At 38.7% G+C, this 18,543-nt stretch overlaps 1 protein-coding gene across 1 annotated transcript in view; it reads left to right on the forward strand.

Moving 5' to 3' along the window:
- The first annotated feature begins 1,542 nt into the window (after positions 1-1,542).
- The window catches only part of Maoa (monoamine oxidase A), a 57,863-nt gene continuing 40,862 nt past the window's right edge, over positions 1,543-18,543 (forward strand). Inside the window, exons 1-2 of the mRNA XM_051178922.1 lie at positions 1,543-1,978; positions 15,509-15,603. Of these exons, the coding sequence (XP_051034879.1) occupies positions 1,558-1,978; positions 15,509-15,603 (516 nt within the window). The 5' untranslated portion in view covers positions 1,543-1,557. The remainder of the gene's footprint in view (positions 1,979-15,508; positions 15,604-18,543) is intronic.

Below are 18,543 nucleotides of genomic sequence, written 5' to 3' on the forward strand. Positions count from 1 at the left end.
GAGTGGTCCCCCAATCAGGTCCCTGATCTGTTCCACTGGATTGACCTTAGAGGAGACATGGGATGGAGAAAACAATGGCATCTCCACCTAAAGGGAGATGTATTACTTACTCTAGCACTTGGGAGGGTCACCTCAAGTTTGAAGTCAAACTAATCTATATACTTGTTTACATATCTTGCATACTTGTTTAGACTCTAGTAAAGTATGTTCGATCGAAAACACGTCAGGGAAAACAACATCTCCGAAACTAGCCGGCATCCCCTCCCCCTCTCCCCGCCTCACCCGAACCACGAAAGGTGCGCTGCTGCGCGGAAAGCCCCGCCTCGTGACGTCACCGTTGGGCTAAACCAAACTGAGCTAGGCAGAGTTCAGTCCCTTCGCTGTTCGGGGCTTTTCTCCTTGACATTTATGCTCTCTTGAGCCAGCCTCGACTCAGAAAACTTGAGTTCAAAGGATTCCATGAAAGCGGCAGGTTAATAACCTGCACCGCTGCGCGCGGACTCGCTCACAGACGCCGTTCCCCCCTCTCCTGTTCGCGGTGGTATCGTCCGGCCCCTGAGGGCCCTGAACAAGGACCGCCCATTGGCGGGAAGGCGGAGCCGCGCTGCGCCGACGCCTCATCTCCCCGCCTCCAAGTGGGCCGGGCGCTTGGGTTGGGCCTCGGACTGGTAATTGGCTGGGCCCTGAAAGCCTAGCGCTGTTGAGGGGAGGGTTCAGGCTAGCCACTCGCCTTGTCTCGCCACTGTGAGAATTATGTCAGAAAATAAGGCCGCCTTCCCCATAAGCGGCGGCTCGCGTGGCCGCGGCAGCAGGGGGCGTGAGGTGGAATGGGCCCCAGAAACCCGGATTGCCCCTTTCCAGACCCCTGTGGGGATGTCCCGCCTAGGCAGCACCTCCAGTAGCTCTAGTGAGTCCTCCCATTCTCAGTGGCAAACCGCCTCCCAACCCTTAACTTCGGCTCAGATGAGCCAGTCCGTTCAGGAGCTAGTTGATTCTTTAAATTCCACCAATCTCCCTGAGCTCAAAGATGATTCTGGCAAGCGGAGTGATCCCACCTCAAAGTCTTGTTCCTGGGACTTAAACGTCCACAGTCAGAACATTCAGGCCCCCATACCTGCATCGGATTCCTCCATTCTTAGTCCCATCTCCCAGCACTTATCTATACCACAATCCATCCCACTCCCGGAATCATCCCGACCTTTTGGGCAAAGGTCCTTGGTGACTTCTGGGCAAATGTCTTCGGTGGCTTCTATAATTAGCACTTCTGTAGAGTCAGAAGTAGGGTCTATCCCTGCCTCAGTGATCAGCACTCCCCGGGGGTCGGCAGATGAGCCCACTCTACCTCCAATGTCTAGCTACCCCTGGGGATTGCCATTAGAACAACCTTTACAAAGTAACTTGTCTCTGCCTTCGTTACCACTACTTGAAACTACAGAAAATACCCCAGTGGTGTCAGCAGAAGACTTCCCCAGGCACTCTATGTCCGTCTCTGCTTGGTTATCCACCTCATCACCAGCACATATTTTCCCCTCCCGGCTACCAGTACAAAGACCTCTGATGTTCGATAGCTCAGTACCTTGGTCACAAACTTCCGCACTGTATAACCCCCGAGGTTTGATGCAAAGACCTCCTTGCCACGCCCCTTCAGTTCCTATAGTAAGGCCATTCCAGCCTAGTGAGCAGGGCTCTCCCTGGATATCTCAGCAAGGATCAGCTCCGCCTCTGAGCGATCCCCTTGTCACTGCACAAGGGCCCGCTCCGCCCTCAGGGCTGGGCTCCCCCTGGGTATGGGTAGAAAGATCGGCTCCGCCCCTGGACACCAGTCAAGGGGCGGTACAAGGGTCTGTTACACCCTGGGCGGTCCCCCCTTTTAAACCAAAGTCTCCGGAGAATCTCACCCAAACCATGACGAATCTGGAGAAGCCTAATATCGCAGGCCACATGTTCGACGTAGTCGTGATTGGAGGCGGCATCTCAGGTCAGTTTGGATTTTTTATAGTAGGTTAAGGAGCTTTGGATGTCCAGGGTAGGGGACTTGCAATATTCTTGTGTTTGGCAGGGTCTTTCTCCTGAGTGTGAGAACGTTCCTATGGCAGGGCCCCAGATCCTGTTAGATGGGAAGGGGAGTTGGTCCCTTTGCTTGGTGGTATGCACTGGTGGAGGGAGACAAAATAATTTGACTCCTACTACTAAATACTAATGATTAATTAGCTCTTGCTGTGCAATTACATTTAGCATATCAAGTGAGGTTCCTCTGTCCTCTCAACAGTCTTGTGGTTGGGCAGCATATCTGCTATTTTACAAAATCAAGAATCTGTGGTTTGAGGGTTTCAGTAACTCTCCTGAGGACTAATCGCTTCCATGGGAAGCTGCAGACCTGTTTTCTTCCATTTAAGACCTTCACTTGCAATTCTTGAGGTGATTGCTTGGCCTCCCCGATTTCACATCCCATTCTCTGAAGAGAATTCCAGGAATGGATGTCTGTACTGTTGAAGTAGTAGTAGTTCTGCTCTCCTCCAAATCACCATTCCTTAGAAAATTTGAGTAGGTAAAAAAAAATAAGGAGGCAGAATCCTTTAGGAAAAGGTATTTTTTTTTTAATAAAGGAGCTGTAAGACTCAACATACTCCTGATGTTTTTTTTTTTCAGAACTTGAATAAAAGTGTTGGGTATTTATTACCCAAAGGGAATCTCTTCATAAAGCAGGAGCTGAGGGCAGGTCAGGGAGTACCTTGTGTGTGGACTTGTTAAAGCTACATTGCCTGCGCTTTGTCCTGAGGTCTTAGCTTGGATGTTTAATCAAGTAAGGGGTACATGAACTTTTTCTCTATTTTCCTGGAGACCTCTTCAGTATTTGTATATTAAATTGCCACTTTCAGAGACACATCTGCAAAACTTACCTTAGAAAGAGGAAGAAAGTCAGTAAAGGGAATAAATAAGGTGGGTCCAAATTATCCATTTTTAATGTATGCCCCTTTCAGTAGACCATAGATGTGCTTATATATTAATTTTAGATGTAAGTAGCTTTGGACTCATCCTGTTCAGGGAAAACAGTCTTAATCACCAGATTGCTATGAAGTGTTGCTTTGGAAGTCCAAGCCAGTGGCAGCAATAGTATGCATTTGTGCTAAAGCATCAAAGGAAGGGAAGCAGATCCTGATGAAGAATTAGAAAAAGGAGCATTTTTCATTATTTCCTTCTTTTGTTCCTTCCTTCAATAAACACTTGTTGAGTGCCTACAGGTTAGTGGATTGGTGTTTCTCAAAACCTGGTCCTTCTAGTCAAGTACTGTAGATGCAATGTGATTGATGATCACTAGAATATAAATATGATAATATGCAGTATAAATTGATTAGCACCATATCACAATTTTCTATTTTTCTGGGACTTTATTCTTGTCCTTTTCTTGGTTTGTCTCCAGTGTTCCTTAAAGAAAGCAGTGTCTTTTTAAAGTTTTTTGATGTTTGGGTGTGAGCGTAGGCATTAGCAGCTGAACTCTCTCTCTCCAGTCTGACTTCTTAAAATTTTATGAGACTGTGTCTCATTTTTTCAGGATGGCATCCAACAGAATATGTAGCCAAGGATGAACTTAGACTTATGATTTTCTAGTATCCAACTAACAAGTTCTCAGATTGCAGATGTGGGATAACATGCCTGCTTTATGTAGTGCTGGGGATCAACCCCAGGGCTTTCTTCTTGTAGGCAAGCACTCTATCTAGTGAGCTACATCCTCAGCCCAGTCTTTTGTTTTTCTTTTGTCTAATTGTTTGGTCTTTCTCCTTTCCCACACTTGACTGCTAATATTTAGTCATCAACAGAAGTGTATTTAGCTGGTGAATCTTAAAACTTGAGGTCCCTTCTGGTCTCATTCTAAATAAATTGCCAGAAACATACTGAGTCATATTACAATTTTGCTTCTTTTGTTTTGTGCTGGATTTAGACAGGGTCTCATGTAGCATAGGCTGTACTTTAAATCCCTGTGTATCTAGAATGGCTTTAAGCTTCTAACCCTCCAAATGTTGTGGTTATACTTGTATGCTACCATACCTGGTATATTGGTTTGTTATTTTTTTTTTAAAGAGAGCATCCAAATTATATGAAGCCCCACAAAATATTTGTACCTATTTTTGAGAATTACTAATTGGTTCATTGGGGGAAGGCATAGAGAACATTTTTGTGTGTTTGTGTGTGCTCAGTATGCTTATTTATTCTAGACACCAACTTTCAATTCACCAGCAACATGGGAAAAATACTTAGTTTCCCTTAGTGTCATTTCTATCAGGCAGATCTGAGAGAGTTTAGGAGCCAAACTGACTAGAAACATCCCTTTCTATGTATTGCCATCCAAAATGATTTATAACTAGCATAGATGTGGATGATGCTGTCTGACTCAGGTATTAGATACAGGCCTCATGTTTGGTGAGTGAATGAGAACATTCTTGTGTACTCCACAACACATCTCTTTATGTAGGCATGGCCATATTCCATGATATGAATCCTATGATATAGTCACATTGTTTCTTTGTTTTGACACAGGTTTGATATAGTCCAGGCTGGCCTTACATTTCACATTTGTCCGTAGCTGAGGCTGCCATGAACTACTGATCCTCCTGTTTCTATTTCCCAAGCACTAGAATTAAAGGTAAAGGCCACTCTTTCTAGCTCCTGAATCAAATTTATCTGTTTATACAAGGTGATTTAGAAGATTGTTTTACAGTAATGTTATTAACATAGATTTTAAGCACAAGGGTTAAGGGACTGTGGCAGTCTGGAAGGAAGTTAAAATATACTCCAAAGCATGGGTCTGGTTTCTCAAAAAAGAGAGGCCCTTTTGTTAATTTTAAATGCTTTGGGATATTCCTTGAAACTTGTCTGTTAAGATTTACATACTCGTGTTATGCTACCTATGCAGCTATACTGTATGACTAATAATTAGCATTTGTCACATAGCTCCCAGAAGAGGACATACTCTAAATGCCGTCACTGAGAATTGATTCACATTTAGAACACTTGTTGTATTTGTACAAAGAATAATAATATTTCCATTTTGTCATTGAAAATAAAAGAACATTTCCAACAACCATAATACTCTATTTTCTGTCCACCTATCTAATTAATGTTTTTATCCTATGTGAGGGGAAACAGCCCTGCTTGTAATCCATAATAATACACCCATCCCTTTTGAAATCCTTTCCATGTTTTCTGTGATATGATTGAATCCTGAAGTTTTATCATCTATTGATCATACCTTTTGCATTTACTTTTGAAATCACCTTGAGGCTCTGCTGTATTTCTTTCTCATTCTATTACTCCAGTTTTCCCTTATCTGTAGAAAGCCCTCAAGTCTTTAAGTTGAATCTTTTTTTTTTTTCTAAACTCATATACCATAGCATATCTTTTCATGGGTATTTTTTTTTAACTTACAAACTGCAGATTCCTCAGTTCCTTGACTCTTTTCTTGGATACCATTTTTTTCCATACTTTTGATACATCCTTTTCTCTGTTTAATTTTATTTTACTCGTTTATTTCTGAGACAGGGCTTTACATAATTAAGGCTGAATTTGAAGTCACCTTGTAGCAAAGGATGATCTTGACCTTTTGATCCTTTTGCCTCTACTTCCTGAGTGATAGGATTTACAAGTTTGTGCCACCACATCCAATTTTGTTTTTATGCATTGCTAGTGATGGAACCCAGGGCTTCATGCATGCTAGATGAATATTACCAAATGAGCTACATCTCCAGTCATATCCTTTTCTTTTATCTTCTATGTGTCATTAGTATTTTTGATGTTCTAGAGAATAAACACCAGACTTCACATATGTTAAGTACATACTTGTGCAATCAAATTACATCCTCAGGCCTTTTAGATTCCCTTTTCAGGTCCTTTGAGCTGGACTGACTCTACTTCTGCTTCCTCAGTTACCATGTTCAGATCTTTATCTCCAGGGCAGACACTTGATTCCTGAAGCTTACCTAACTATAATACCTTCCCAGTGGTCATGCTTTACAATAATAACTCTCTCTTCACATCCGTCCTGAATGCAGTATTCTTCCAGGCTTGACTGATTTACTTTATTCATTTCTCCAGTGGTCTCATATTGCCAGCTTCTCAAGACCTAATCCACATGGTCAATTATCTGCCTTCAATTTTTTGGACAACTAGTATTACCCACTTTTCCTAATATGGATATGAGGTTTAATCACAGTGCCTCTCATTATAGTGCTAGTCTGTTTATTTTGTCCCTTTATGTCTTCCGCATTTTCATCTTAACATAGAAATGCTTCTAACAGTTCATACTATCTGTCTTGCAATACTTGGGCGATCACTCTGGCTCTCATCTATTTTGTTCCCTTCATAACAAGATTTTAATCTATGTTTAACAAGGTACATTTATTTTCTGACTCTTCCCAATTTTATTTTTAAGGACAGTGTATCCTTCTCTGATGTTACATGCTACTTCTTAACTGTCACAGTTGGAATAAATGGCAAAAAAAAAAGAAGATATTTGTCCTCATCCAAGAATTTCTGAAATAGTTCTTTTTAGAGAGTGAAGAAACTGAAAAGGGCTACCTTCTTAGGAATATATTGTAATCCTCCTGGCAGCATCTCCTTAGTGATTATCACCTATAGCTCTGAATGCAATTAGGGAAGGGAGAACACTGTAGTCCTCTAGCCAACACTTCTGAACTTATTCAGACATTTTAGAACTGAGCAGTAGCTAGATCACAAAGATAGAGGGATATAAAGATAACTAGCATCCCCTGCCAGAAATGTGCCCTTATCTTCCTATAAGAAGTAGTAAGCAAAAATCAGTATGAATGCAGTAAGTCAAATATTAACGTTAAGCTAAGAATTTGAGCAACAGTGGAAAGGCTACCAGAAATGCCCTTTTCTGATAATGAGATCAACAACTTATCTACCTTCATGGAGCCCTGATCTAGTGATCTAGTACCTGTTGGAAACAGAAGCAAACACCCACAACTAAACACTGAGCCGAACTAGAATCCAGATGCAGAGAGGGAGGACAAGACCATGCTGCAGAAACACATAGACACAGCTGACCTGAACAAGGAGGAGCTAACGGGCCCCCAGATTGATAGCTGGAAATCCATCATGGGACTGATTCAGACCCCCTGAACATGGGTTTCAGCTAGAAAGACTGAGCAGTCTAAGGGACCTTAGACAGTGGAACCAGGATGTATTCCTGGTGCAGAAAAGGACGGTGCGGGCACATCCCCCATGGAGGGACACTCCCTTAACCTAGAGACAGGAGAGAAGTCCTAGTCCCTACTTCAAATGACTTGACAGATTTAGATGACCCCACCTGGATGGCATCACCCTACATGTGGAGTGGTGGGGGATGGGAGGAGAGGGTGGTTGGGTTGCATGTGAGGGGGGAGAGAAGGGAAGAAGGAGGGAGGAAAGGAGGGAGGGAGAGGGAACTGGGATAGATATGTAAAATAAATAAAATATTAATGTTAAGATTACGAACAAAGTACAGGAACCTTGCGAAGGAAGTATGATTTAATAGATAGTGATAAGGCAATAAAAAATAAGAAATTCCAAACAGTAGTCACAGAGGAGCATTGGGTAGGCTCATGAGGTAATATGCCAGACACAAGTAGTACTTAACTTAAATGCATGGCAGACATACCAAGGGATGGAAATAGTTTCTCATTGTACCTGTGGGAATGGTCCTGGGAACTACTTGGGGAATTCAGTGTGCCAAGTGTGCCTGTGAGTTTGTGCTTCTGAACTGTGAATGATTAGCATGTACTTAATGAAAATACCTTAGTCATAATGCTGGATAGTTCTTGGTGAGAAAAATGTTTTGTTTGCTTGTTTCCAAGTAAATTATAAGTATCATGTAGAAAGAGCTCTCACTATACACATTTTTTTTTCTATAGTCAGGCTCTACTACAATTGAGAGTGCTAGCTGCCCAGAACGCGGTACTGTATTAAACTAGCAGGGCTTGAATTTTCTCATGATCCAAGACAAAAAAGTCATTTTGCAAGAAGAATGGGTAATGCACGGACTTCTACATACTATAGTTTCCCCATCCCTGAAATATATCACCTGTAAGAATCATTTCTATGAGGGTCATTTTAAACATTTTGACCCATAACTTGGCAGCACATACAGTGTGCTTTTGCAGTGATTTAAAAAAAAATAAAAAAGCTTCCATTTTAAAAGAGGGTACTGGTTTTTGATAGTTTAGTTATTGGATACTCTGAGATTCAGTGAGTATGAGAATTGTGTGCCTTGTAGGATACTTCTTTCCTTTTAATTTGATTTTTCTTTATTCAAAGCACACCAATAAACTTTCATTCAATTTATTGTTTTGAACAGTGATACAAGAGTTCAATTTATTTGAATTCTGATTTAAAAATCTTTTTTTTAATGGTCAAATGAAATTTTGAATGGGCAGTTTTAACATTTAATCAGTGCTAATTGATTTGAATTTGAACATAACTCTCATCTAATGTGATAAATGCTTTTAAGAATAAACCTAAGTATAATATAATTACATGAACCACAGAGACCAAGTATGGAGAAAAGGAATGTTATAATGCATTATTGATGAAATTGTACCCTATAATTTGTGCAGTTGTGGTGGAGAGATTTTTAACATGAAAAATCTTGCAGTATTTGGATTTAACAGTAGCCTGAAATAGTGAGGAAGTATTGTATCTTTCTTTCACACACTGGAACTTGCTAACGTGTTCAACCCTGTAATTTAGAAGTGTGTATATTTTATAATTAGTTGTCTAGTGAATGCATGGGTTTTGTAATAAGTTTTTTTTAAATATTGAGTGATCAGAACTTTACAAAAAATTTTCTAAATGTTGTGAGCATTTGAGACAAGTTGAGTGTTCAGGCTATTTTTCATCTTTATTGTGACAAATATATAATTTTAAACAGCAACTTGCATTTTCCTTTAGGCAACACTGACCTTGCTATATTGTCACCTAGTGTTGTGGATTGGGGGAAATTTTAAGCCTTTTAATTGTGGTTTTGTTATTTAGTGGTAGGACTAAATAGCATAGCTCAGTGGTAGAGTACACACATGCCTGATATAGTCAAAGCTGTGAATTCAGTTGCCAATACTGAAAAAAAAAAGGAGGGTGACAAGGGATGTAGCTCAGGTGGTAAAGTTTTTGCCAATATTTCATGAAGCTTGAGTTTGGTTTCCAGCATTTCATTAACCTGACATGTTGTTTTATACCTGTAATTCTACTCAGGAGGTGGAAGCAGGAGGATCGGAAGTGCAGGGTCATATTCAGCACATGGTATGTCTGAAGCCATTGTGGGATACATGAAATCCTATCTCAAGAAAAAAAAAGAGAGTTTGGATTACATTACATGTGATATATTGCCTATATATTTCAGTATTTTCTTTTCTTATATTTATGGTTGTGAGCCTAGCCTTTAACGGCTGAGCTATCCCTCCAGCCCCAGTATTTTCTTTTCTTAGTAATTAATCAGCTCCATAAAGGTTTTCATCTTTGGATTTAGTTTTATGCCATTCCTTGGCACTAATTTCGTTCATGCTTTATTCTGGAATTAATTTTCTTTACCTTTCCTACCCAGGTCTCCATGGATGTTCATTCACATTCCCCTATGGCTTCTCTGAGTTTTTGTTTAAAAGCACTTTTCCTGTTGACAAAGTAAACAAAGATCCATTTATGAACAGTATCTGATTGAGTAGGGAAAGAGTGTCAATAAGAGGTTAAACAAAGTGATTAACTTTGAGAGTTATTCACAAATTAACCATGTCTGAGGGTCTTAATAACTGTTCATAAGATTTCAAAAGGACCAAAATTAAATCTCAATTATCAAATACCCCAGAAGTCTCAGTCACCTAACTAGACTTTTGTCCTTAAAAATACTTTCAGGACAGTCCTTTTCTATCATCCCACTAGTTTGCTTTGAAGGCTTATCTGTGTATCTGTAGTAACAACCGTTGTTACTTTGAGGATTAGCGCAGTAAAACCTATTAGCTGTTACCAGACAGTAATTTACACATGCCACTGTATTATGCTGATACTGTTTCATGGACAGTTACATTGAAAAGTTTGGGGTATCCTGTTAGCTTTGGAAATTCTCATGTGAAAAACATTTATTTTTAATTGTTGACTGTTATTGCCGTGTGTGTGTGTGTGTGTGTGTGTGTGTGTGTGTGTGTGTGTGTGTATGATTGTGGATGTGCAAGTGATGCTTTACTAACTGACCCATCTAGCCAACCCATATATACTTTTATTTCCTTTTGCACATTTTAGATATATTTATTTTATGTGTATGTACTGCATTTATGTATGTACTGTGTGTGCCCAATGCTTGAGGAGGCCAGAAGATAGCATTAGTTTCCTCTGAAACTGGAGTTATAGATGGTTTTGAATCACCATGTAGATGCTGGGAACTGAACCCAGTTCTTATGCAAGAGCAACAAGTTCTCTTAAGCTCCGAACCATGTCACTAGCCCACTCAACCCTTTATACTTTTAAAATAGTGAATGTATGGTACTGTATAGAGATTAAACAGTTATAATCAATGATTCTTACCTGTTTAGACCAAATAAACCCCTGAAATCTGGGTATGGTAGGTTACATTTTTAATTCTAGCTCTTAGAAAGCTGAGGCATATTAATTACCTCAAGTTGGAAGTCTTGGGTTAAATAGTGAGTTCCAGATCAGCCTGAACTACAGCGTGAGATGGGTTCATAAACTAAAAGAAGATGCTAGGGAAATGCCTCAGTGGGTAAGATGTTTTCTCTACAAGCATGAGGACCAGAGTTTAAAACCTAGGAAACCTCAGAAAAAGTCAGGTATAGAGATGCCTGTCTTTAAGTCTAGCACTAGCAGTGGGGTAAGCTGGTTTGGGCTGGGGCTGTGAAAACAGACAGATCCTGGGGACTGACTGGTCAGATAGCCTAACAAAAAGGCAAGCTCCAGGTTCAGCAACAGACACTGCTTCAGAAAGTAAGTTGGTGAACCTGTAGGGGAAGATTAAAGTTAATTTCTGACCTCCACAGGTGGTCACATGGGTGAATATACCATAGGTCCCTAACACACACACACACACACACACACACACACACACACACACACATTGTGGAGGAGAGGGAGGGTGGAGGAAAAAGAAACCACCATACAAATATCCCCTTGAAAAGCTGGTAAAAGCTATTTGAATTTTTCACTTTAAAGGAGGTCATATTTTTATACATAAACTATTTCCTTTTGTACTGGGTTAATATTGTGTGTTCTTGAAACCTTTTCATTGTCATGGTGCCTGCAGTATAATTTGGACTGATGCTGAGCTCTCACAGAAGCTATAAAACATGAATTGTAAGAAAATCCAATTGGATGTTGAGTTGCATGCTCTTAATCTCAGCATTTAGGAGATCAGGAGGATCAGGAAGTAGTTAAAGCTTTTCTTTGGCAACATACCAAGTTCAAAGCCAGCCTGAGTTATATGAAAATTTATCTGTAACAAATAAGTGAACAAACCCAAAGATAAGTTTACCAACATAAGAAAGTTAGTAGTAAATAGAATATTATGAAATAGTCAAAATGTTCATACTAAAACTAATGAACATAAGGTTTCTTTTTTTCTGTTCGTTTTTCTCTCTCTCTTTTTTTTTTTTTTTTTTGAGACAGTGTCTCATGTACTCAAACTGGCTTCAAACTCATTATGTAGCTGAGGATGACTTTGAACTTCTGATTTCCCTGTATCCACATCATAAATAGTGGGATTATAGGTTCCAAGCCAGTTTTTATGGTGGTGGGGATCAAACCCTTGGCTTTATGCATTGTATATAAGCACTCTACCAATTGAGCCATATTCCCAGCCAATAAGATTAATTTTATTCTTTTGAAAGGTTAATATTTAGAGATCATACATTTTGAAGTGAAGGTATTGATACTAAATATCCACTTATTGTTTATGTATTTATCACAGATTATAAAGATCATTGGCCTTTGAAGGCATTAGATAAAATTCCGACTCACATGAAACAAACAAGTTTGATCAGAAGGTGTTCTGTAATTTATCTGTTAGCTCAATTCTCTACACAGTAACTGTTGTTTCTATGAGTCTGAAGTGATGCTGGTACTTGATGAGCATTTCTAACTTGAAGATAAAAATATCTGAAAGTTTTCAAGTGCTCACTTGATGCCACATATGTAAAATTCTGCATCTGACATCATGTGGCAGTGTATAGTCAGAAAACACAGGAGATAATCTGAAACCTAAAAGACTTAGGGTCCTAAGTATTACAAGATGAGGTATATTCAGCATATGCTTAAGATTGGTTCTCAGAGTCAGGGGTACAGGGAAGCAATAGCTAATTCTGCCTGCAGGAAATTGCAAGGGAATTATTTTATGGAGGAAGTAATACTTGACAAAAGTGTTCTGGACGTTAGATAAGTTATAAACTACAATGAAGATGATAATTAAATTGATCATTTCCAAATTAAATGAGTTAACTGTGGGCTGTGGCTTACTTTAAAACCCATTTTATTGTGTGTCCACATTCATTCATTCATTTATCCATCCATTCATTCAATATTTGTCAATGGAGTGTTCACTGTGTGCCTTCTGTAAAATTTGTAAGGTCTGTTCTCTGTTTTCCAGCTTTGAGAATGTTGCCTAGAAACGTTAGTGTAAGCTGATGTTTGATTATACTTTTTATTATCCTTGGAGTATTAAGTTCAAGAATCCAAGTGTGAGGTTGCTTATATAGGAATTCTGTTGGTCAGGGGCCACATCATAAAATGGTAAGGAATTAACTATGCACATTCTGGGTTGAAGATCAGTATTAAAAAGTTGGAAATATCACTAATAGTAATAATTTTGGGAGGTGTTAGAGGATAAACCATGACTATCTCAAAGCTTTACTCCAGTATAACTTACATTATAGATGTTATGATGTTATTTAACCTAGGGCCCTGCCTGCAGGAGTTTATTACTGTAACTATTTGAACAATCTTGAAAGTGATTAAACCAGTTTTTCCTAATTGCATTTTGATTCACAGTCTTTAAAAAAAGAATAACAGAGTGTGGGAAAATGCTAAATTTAATGAGTCTTATTATTATCATTATTATTTGCTGTATAAGGATCCCAAATTTTATGAACACTAATACTCTTTCTTGGAGTATCTTATCTGAGGATTAGTGTTCATAAAACTTTTGGGGGAATCATGGCTTTAAATTTAGCCTTTCTCTATGTTTGGAATTTGGTTTCTGTGTGGAACATATATAGTGTATTTAAAATTTCAAAGAAAGACTTGAACAAATAAGAAGTAATTACATTACCCAACTTAGGTGAGATTTATTTATTTAAAGTGAAGATAAATGTTTAGCAGTAATCAAATAAATTGAGACTGTCTAGACAAGCAGTCTGTTGAATTAAGGGTAAATTGAAGTTAATTGTTAGCTTGATTCTATTTATCACTTGAGACTGCACTATGTTTTTAGCTTATTGAAATTGAAAGGACTGTAAAAATTTGGCCTTTTAAAGACAACATCCTGGTTGCTCCTATCTGATTCTCTAATGATCTTTCTCTGTCTCTATCTTTCTCTCTCTGTCTGTCTGTCTCTCTCTCTCACTGACACACACACACACACACACACACACACACACACAAATCCACAGAGTGATTTATTTGATAGTCAGCACAAAATCCAGACAGGTATAGATTAGACAGATAGTTAGACAGACAGATAGGAATGGTTGTATGTATCAGCAACAAGCTTGTGTGCATACTGATATACTTTGCTCTTGTCTGTCAGATAGCATAATACTTGTTTAAATATCAGAAAAATCAGCTATTAATACTTAGAATATTCTGACTCCCTTCGGTATGTATATACGTACATACATACATACATACACACACACACATACACATACACTGACCTGATAACTATCCTTGTTAAGCTTTCTTGGTTATTTTAGATAAAGGCAATGTAAGGGCTGGAGACAGTCCAGTAATCCTTTTCTTGCCTAGGTAACACGTATAAGTCCTAGCTAGCATGTATAACATGTTCAATTCCTACCCTATTGCAGGGTATGGTGGTGTGCATCTTTAATCCCAGCAGAGACAGAAGCTGGTAGACCTCGATGTCAGCCAAAGCTGCATAAGAAGGCCTTATCTGAAACAAAACAAAACAATAAAACCTCAAACCAAACCAAACCAAACAAACAAACTCTGTCACCTTCAACCACATGAATGTCATTTTGTTTTCTTAGTATGTAGTGATTGCAGCAAGCTTTCAGACACCTGCAACATAGCAGGGTCTGTATTCTAGGGAAGCAACAAGTTTTCATTGAGCTGGCATAGTTGCATGGGCTTGTAATATCAGCACTCTGGAGGCTGAGGAAAAAAGAATTATAATAATAATAAACTTTAACACTTTCCTTTCCTCTTCTCTTTTCTTTCCCTTCTTCCCATTACTTCATTCTCTCCTTGATATGCATAGTCTTGCTGCACAGCCATGCTGACCTTAAAATTTCCATCCTCCAGCATGAACATTCTGAGTGCAAGAATTACAGGAATGTTCCACTATATCCAGTTGAGAAAGTTTTTTTCCTACAAGTGATTGTTGAATTTTATAGTGATTTGGGGAAGGGTAGAATGCATAAATAGTTAAGGAGAGTAATCTCAGAAACTTGATTCTTATAGTAGATATCATCTTTTGTTTTCCCAACTAACAGCTATAGTTGTTATATTAGAAAAGCTTCTCTGAAGCTGAGCATGTTGCTGCACACCTGTAATCCAATACTCTGGATGTTGAGGCAGGAGAATTGTTGACAGTTCAAGACCAGTTTGAGCTGCTTAACAAGATCCTGTCTCAATAAATAAATAAAATGAAAGAAAACACCTTTGTACAATGCAAAGTTTATCTGTGCTTTACCTGCTAGCATTAAAAAAAAAAAAAAGAACTCTTAAACCAGGCAGTGGTGGTGCATGCCCATCCCAGCACTCAGGAGGCAGAGGCAGGTGGATCTCTGTGATTTGGAGACCAGCCTGGTCTACAAGAGCTAGTTCCAGGACAACCTCCAAAGCCACACAGAAACCCTGTTTCAGAAAACTGAAACAAAAAACAAACCAATAAGAACTCTTCTGTGTTTTCTAACCTTCTATTTTCTATTTGTCATGAAAATTCCTAAGTAGTCATTGTCTTCACAATCAACATGGAAACTGAAACATTAACATGTATTTATTCAGAATCATGGAAGAAATGTTTTGCATAGCAATCTTTCCTTAATATCTTAGAAGGTTTGTTTTCAGGGGTACCTGTGGGTACCAAAATAAGAGGATCCTTAAGTTTTTCATATAAAATTATATATTTTCACAGAACCTCTATACTCATTCTATATACTTTAAATCAGCTCTAGATTACTTGTAATACCTAGATTACTTACTTTCTGTGTAGATCTTATAAGTCTGAGGTGTCTGGCATTTAGATGTTAAAATTTCTTCTCTTTCATTTTGCCTTTAGGGTTGGCTGCTGCCAAACACTTGTCTGAATATAAAATTAATGTCTTGGTTTTGGAAGCCCGTGATAGAGTTGGAGGAAGAACACATACTGTGAGGGTAAGTGATTTCAATACTTATAGCATGCCTCTTAAAATGGGGCACTGGAAGAGATAGATCTTGTGAGATCACACAGTTAAGCCATTTGCCCACCAAGTCTAAACTATTTCATCAAGTAAGTGGCCCTTTCTTTCTTTCTTTCCTTTCTTTCTTTCTTTCTTTCTTTCTTTCTTTCTTTCTTTCTTTCTATCTTTCTTTATTTTTGAGGCAGTATTGTTCTCAGTATCTAAGGCTGGCCTTAAACCCACTATATAGTCCTGGCTGATCTCAAATTCATTCTTGTACCTCAGTCTTCCAAGTTGTGAGATTGTAGACATACAGTATTATGCCCAACATGAACATTGTTTTCAACAAGTGCTGGCTAGATAATGATGGCCTCTTCAATAACATCCTAGTAAACACAAATGTGAACAATTAACTTCATTACAGTGTTATAATCTCTATATTAGAGAGTCAGCTTGATTATATAGTACCTGAGATAAAGTAATTTTGTATCCCTAATACACACACACACATACATACACACACACACACACACACTGTGGATTCCTTGTATATTCAACAGATTCAACAGTATGCAGCCTAAAGAAGTGTAATGGCTATAGTATGCAGAAGTAATTGTAACATATCATTGTGTACCTTTTGCCCTTAGCCTATTTGCTCAGGTCTTGTCTGGCTACATGTAAAAAACACAGTTCTTGTTCTTGTTACATCACATGGATCTACATTAACATTCTGGAAAACTGCAAGTTAACTATTATACAATAGTACTGTGTCTATAAGTAACTGAATCTGTGATCTGTGGGAGCTCATAAAAGTACACATGGAGTACATATAAGGAAATAATGCCAAGAATGGAAGTTTGTGGGCCATGTAATGAGACAGAAGACAGGGGTTAGAGAAAAGCCATATAAGCTAAGAAGGAGGGCCAGCCTACAGCCTGTCACTAGAGGGAAGAGGAATGAGTGCTCAGCAGTGCTAAGTGATATAGGATAAAGATTTCTTTGCTTATGGCAGAAATTCGTTAATGAGCCCCTTTGGTAGAGCACACTAAAAGAGTGGTAAAGGCTGAGTGTTAAAAAAAAAAGAAAGAAAAAGAATATTGTGTTTTTAAAAGATTAGAAAGAGAGAATATCTGCCTAGATAACTGTTTCTGCTAATAACAAAGTAGCCTATGCAATAACAGTAACAGTGGTTTAGGCAGTGAAAACATTAAATTATTTCACAGAAGTTTAATGATATTCCAGGATAGTACAGGAATTCAGCTTTGTTATGAACGCTTGATATTTTTTCCCACCCTTTTTTCTCTCATTCTTTACATGTTGGCTTGTTATATTTTGGTAACTTGCTCTAAGCAAGTCTTCTCTTAAGGAAACAAGAATCACTGGGCCTTTCAACTCAACAGTAGTAAGCCCTGCCCTTGAGAGGTCTAGGCAAGAATGAATGGGTTTAAGACTAGCTTGTGCTACATAGTGGTATCTTGTTTCAAAACAAACAAAACAGGAAATAGAACGAAAGAGCAGCACCATTTTTGGCTGAGACCAAGAGTATTTCCTTTTCCAGTAAATTCCAGGCAGATGTTTGTCTCATTAGGCAGAATGGCTATCTCAGCTATAGGTGGAGCCTGGGAAAGGAAGTATTTAACATTTTCAGGCAGCAGAGAAGAAGCAAACATAAAGTTGGTATTTGGCATGGCCACTGCAAAAGCTGTGTGATGACATATGAACTAGGAGGGTGTAGTAGTAGCTCTTCTAGTTATACCATTTCATGCATTCTATTATTTGTATATACTTCACTAGACCCATGAGGCCTGCTTTTTATTTTGCTTAGCTCTAACAATGTGTCATACAACCTTGTTACCCTACGTATTGTCTATAGACCTACAGCCTTGGAATGATCTGGAAACAAGAGTAAATTCTTAGGACTGTAGAATCTCCATTTGCTTTTTAATAAGCTTCTAAGGGGAGGCTGCAGATATGCTGATTTGTGGTATAAAGCATGTTTGATTCCTTTACTTTGATATAAATTGACATTAAATTCATTTGGAGTATTTCTGAGTGTTTCCTTAGATATAGTCTGCTATAGGTTTTGGTTAAAAGTACTTGTTACTCTTTCAGAGGACCAGGTTTTTGTTCCAAGCACCCATGTGATGGTGTTCAACCATTTTTAAATCCAGTTCCAGAGTTTGAATCCCTCTTATGACTTCTGTGGGTATCAGGCATACCCATGATGCATACACATACTTGCAGGCAAAACATGTACATACATTTTAAAATGTACAAAAGGAGCGAGGGGACTGGAATCTCTTCACTATACCTACTTGAGTCTACCTTGGATAAGTCCTACTAGCATTTCACATGAAAGTCTTCCAAGAAGCTACTGTACACCTTTATTTTAATGTTCTGTTTGGTTTTGTGACAGAGTTTCATCTTGTAGCTCTGGCTGTCCTGGAACTCATATATAAACCTAACTGGCCATGAACTCACAGAGACCCACCTGCCTCTCCCAAGTGCTGCTATTAAAGGCATGAACCACCATATTTGATTCTTCATTTAAAATTTTTTGAGATAGGGTCTTGCTGTATAACCAGGTTGGCCTTCAACTTGAGATCCTACTGCCCTAACCTTTGAAAGGATGGAACCATAAGTGTGTACCCCAACAATCAGCCCATCTTCAAATTGAAATTGAAAGCATTGTATGGTATTCTGCCTATATTCGCTCAGTAGATGTGCTTCTTTTGTCATTTCTGAAAAATAGTCCTTCATTCTAGAGATAGTTATTAAATTATCCCTTAGTCCTACTTTTCTTATAATTTAAACCTTTTGTTTATTAAATAGGAACATCAGTCATGCTGCAGATTTTCAGTTAAGAGCAAGTCATATAAAGGAAATGAAATTCTAACATGCTTATCCCAATCTATGTTAATGGCTTGAGCTACTT

The sequence above is a fragment of the Phodopus roborovskii genome, unplaced genomic scaffold, assembly GCF_943737965.1.
Source record: "Phodopus roborovskii unplaced genomic scaffold, PHOROB, whole genome shotgun sequence".
In the NCBI taxonomy this organism is placed as follows: domain Eukaryota; kingdom Metazoa; phylum Chordata; class Mammalia; order Rodentia; family Cricetidae; genus Phodopus; species Phodopus roborovskii.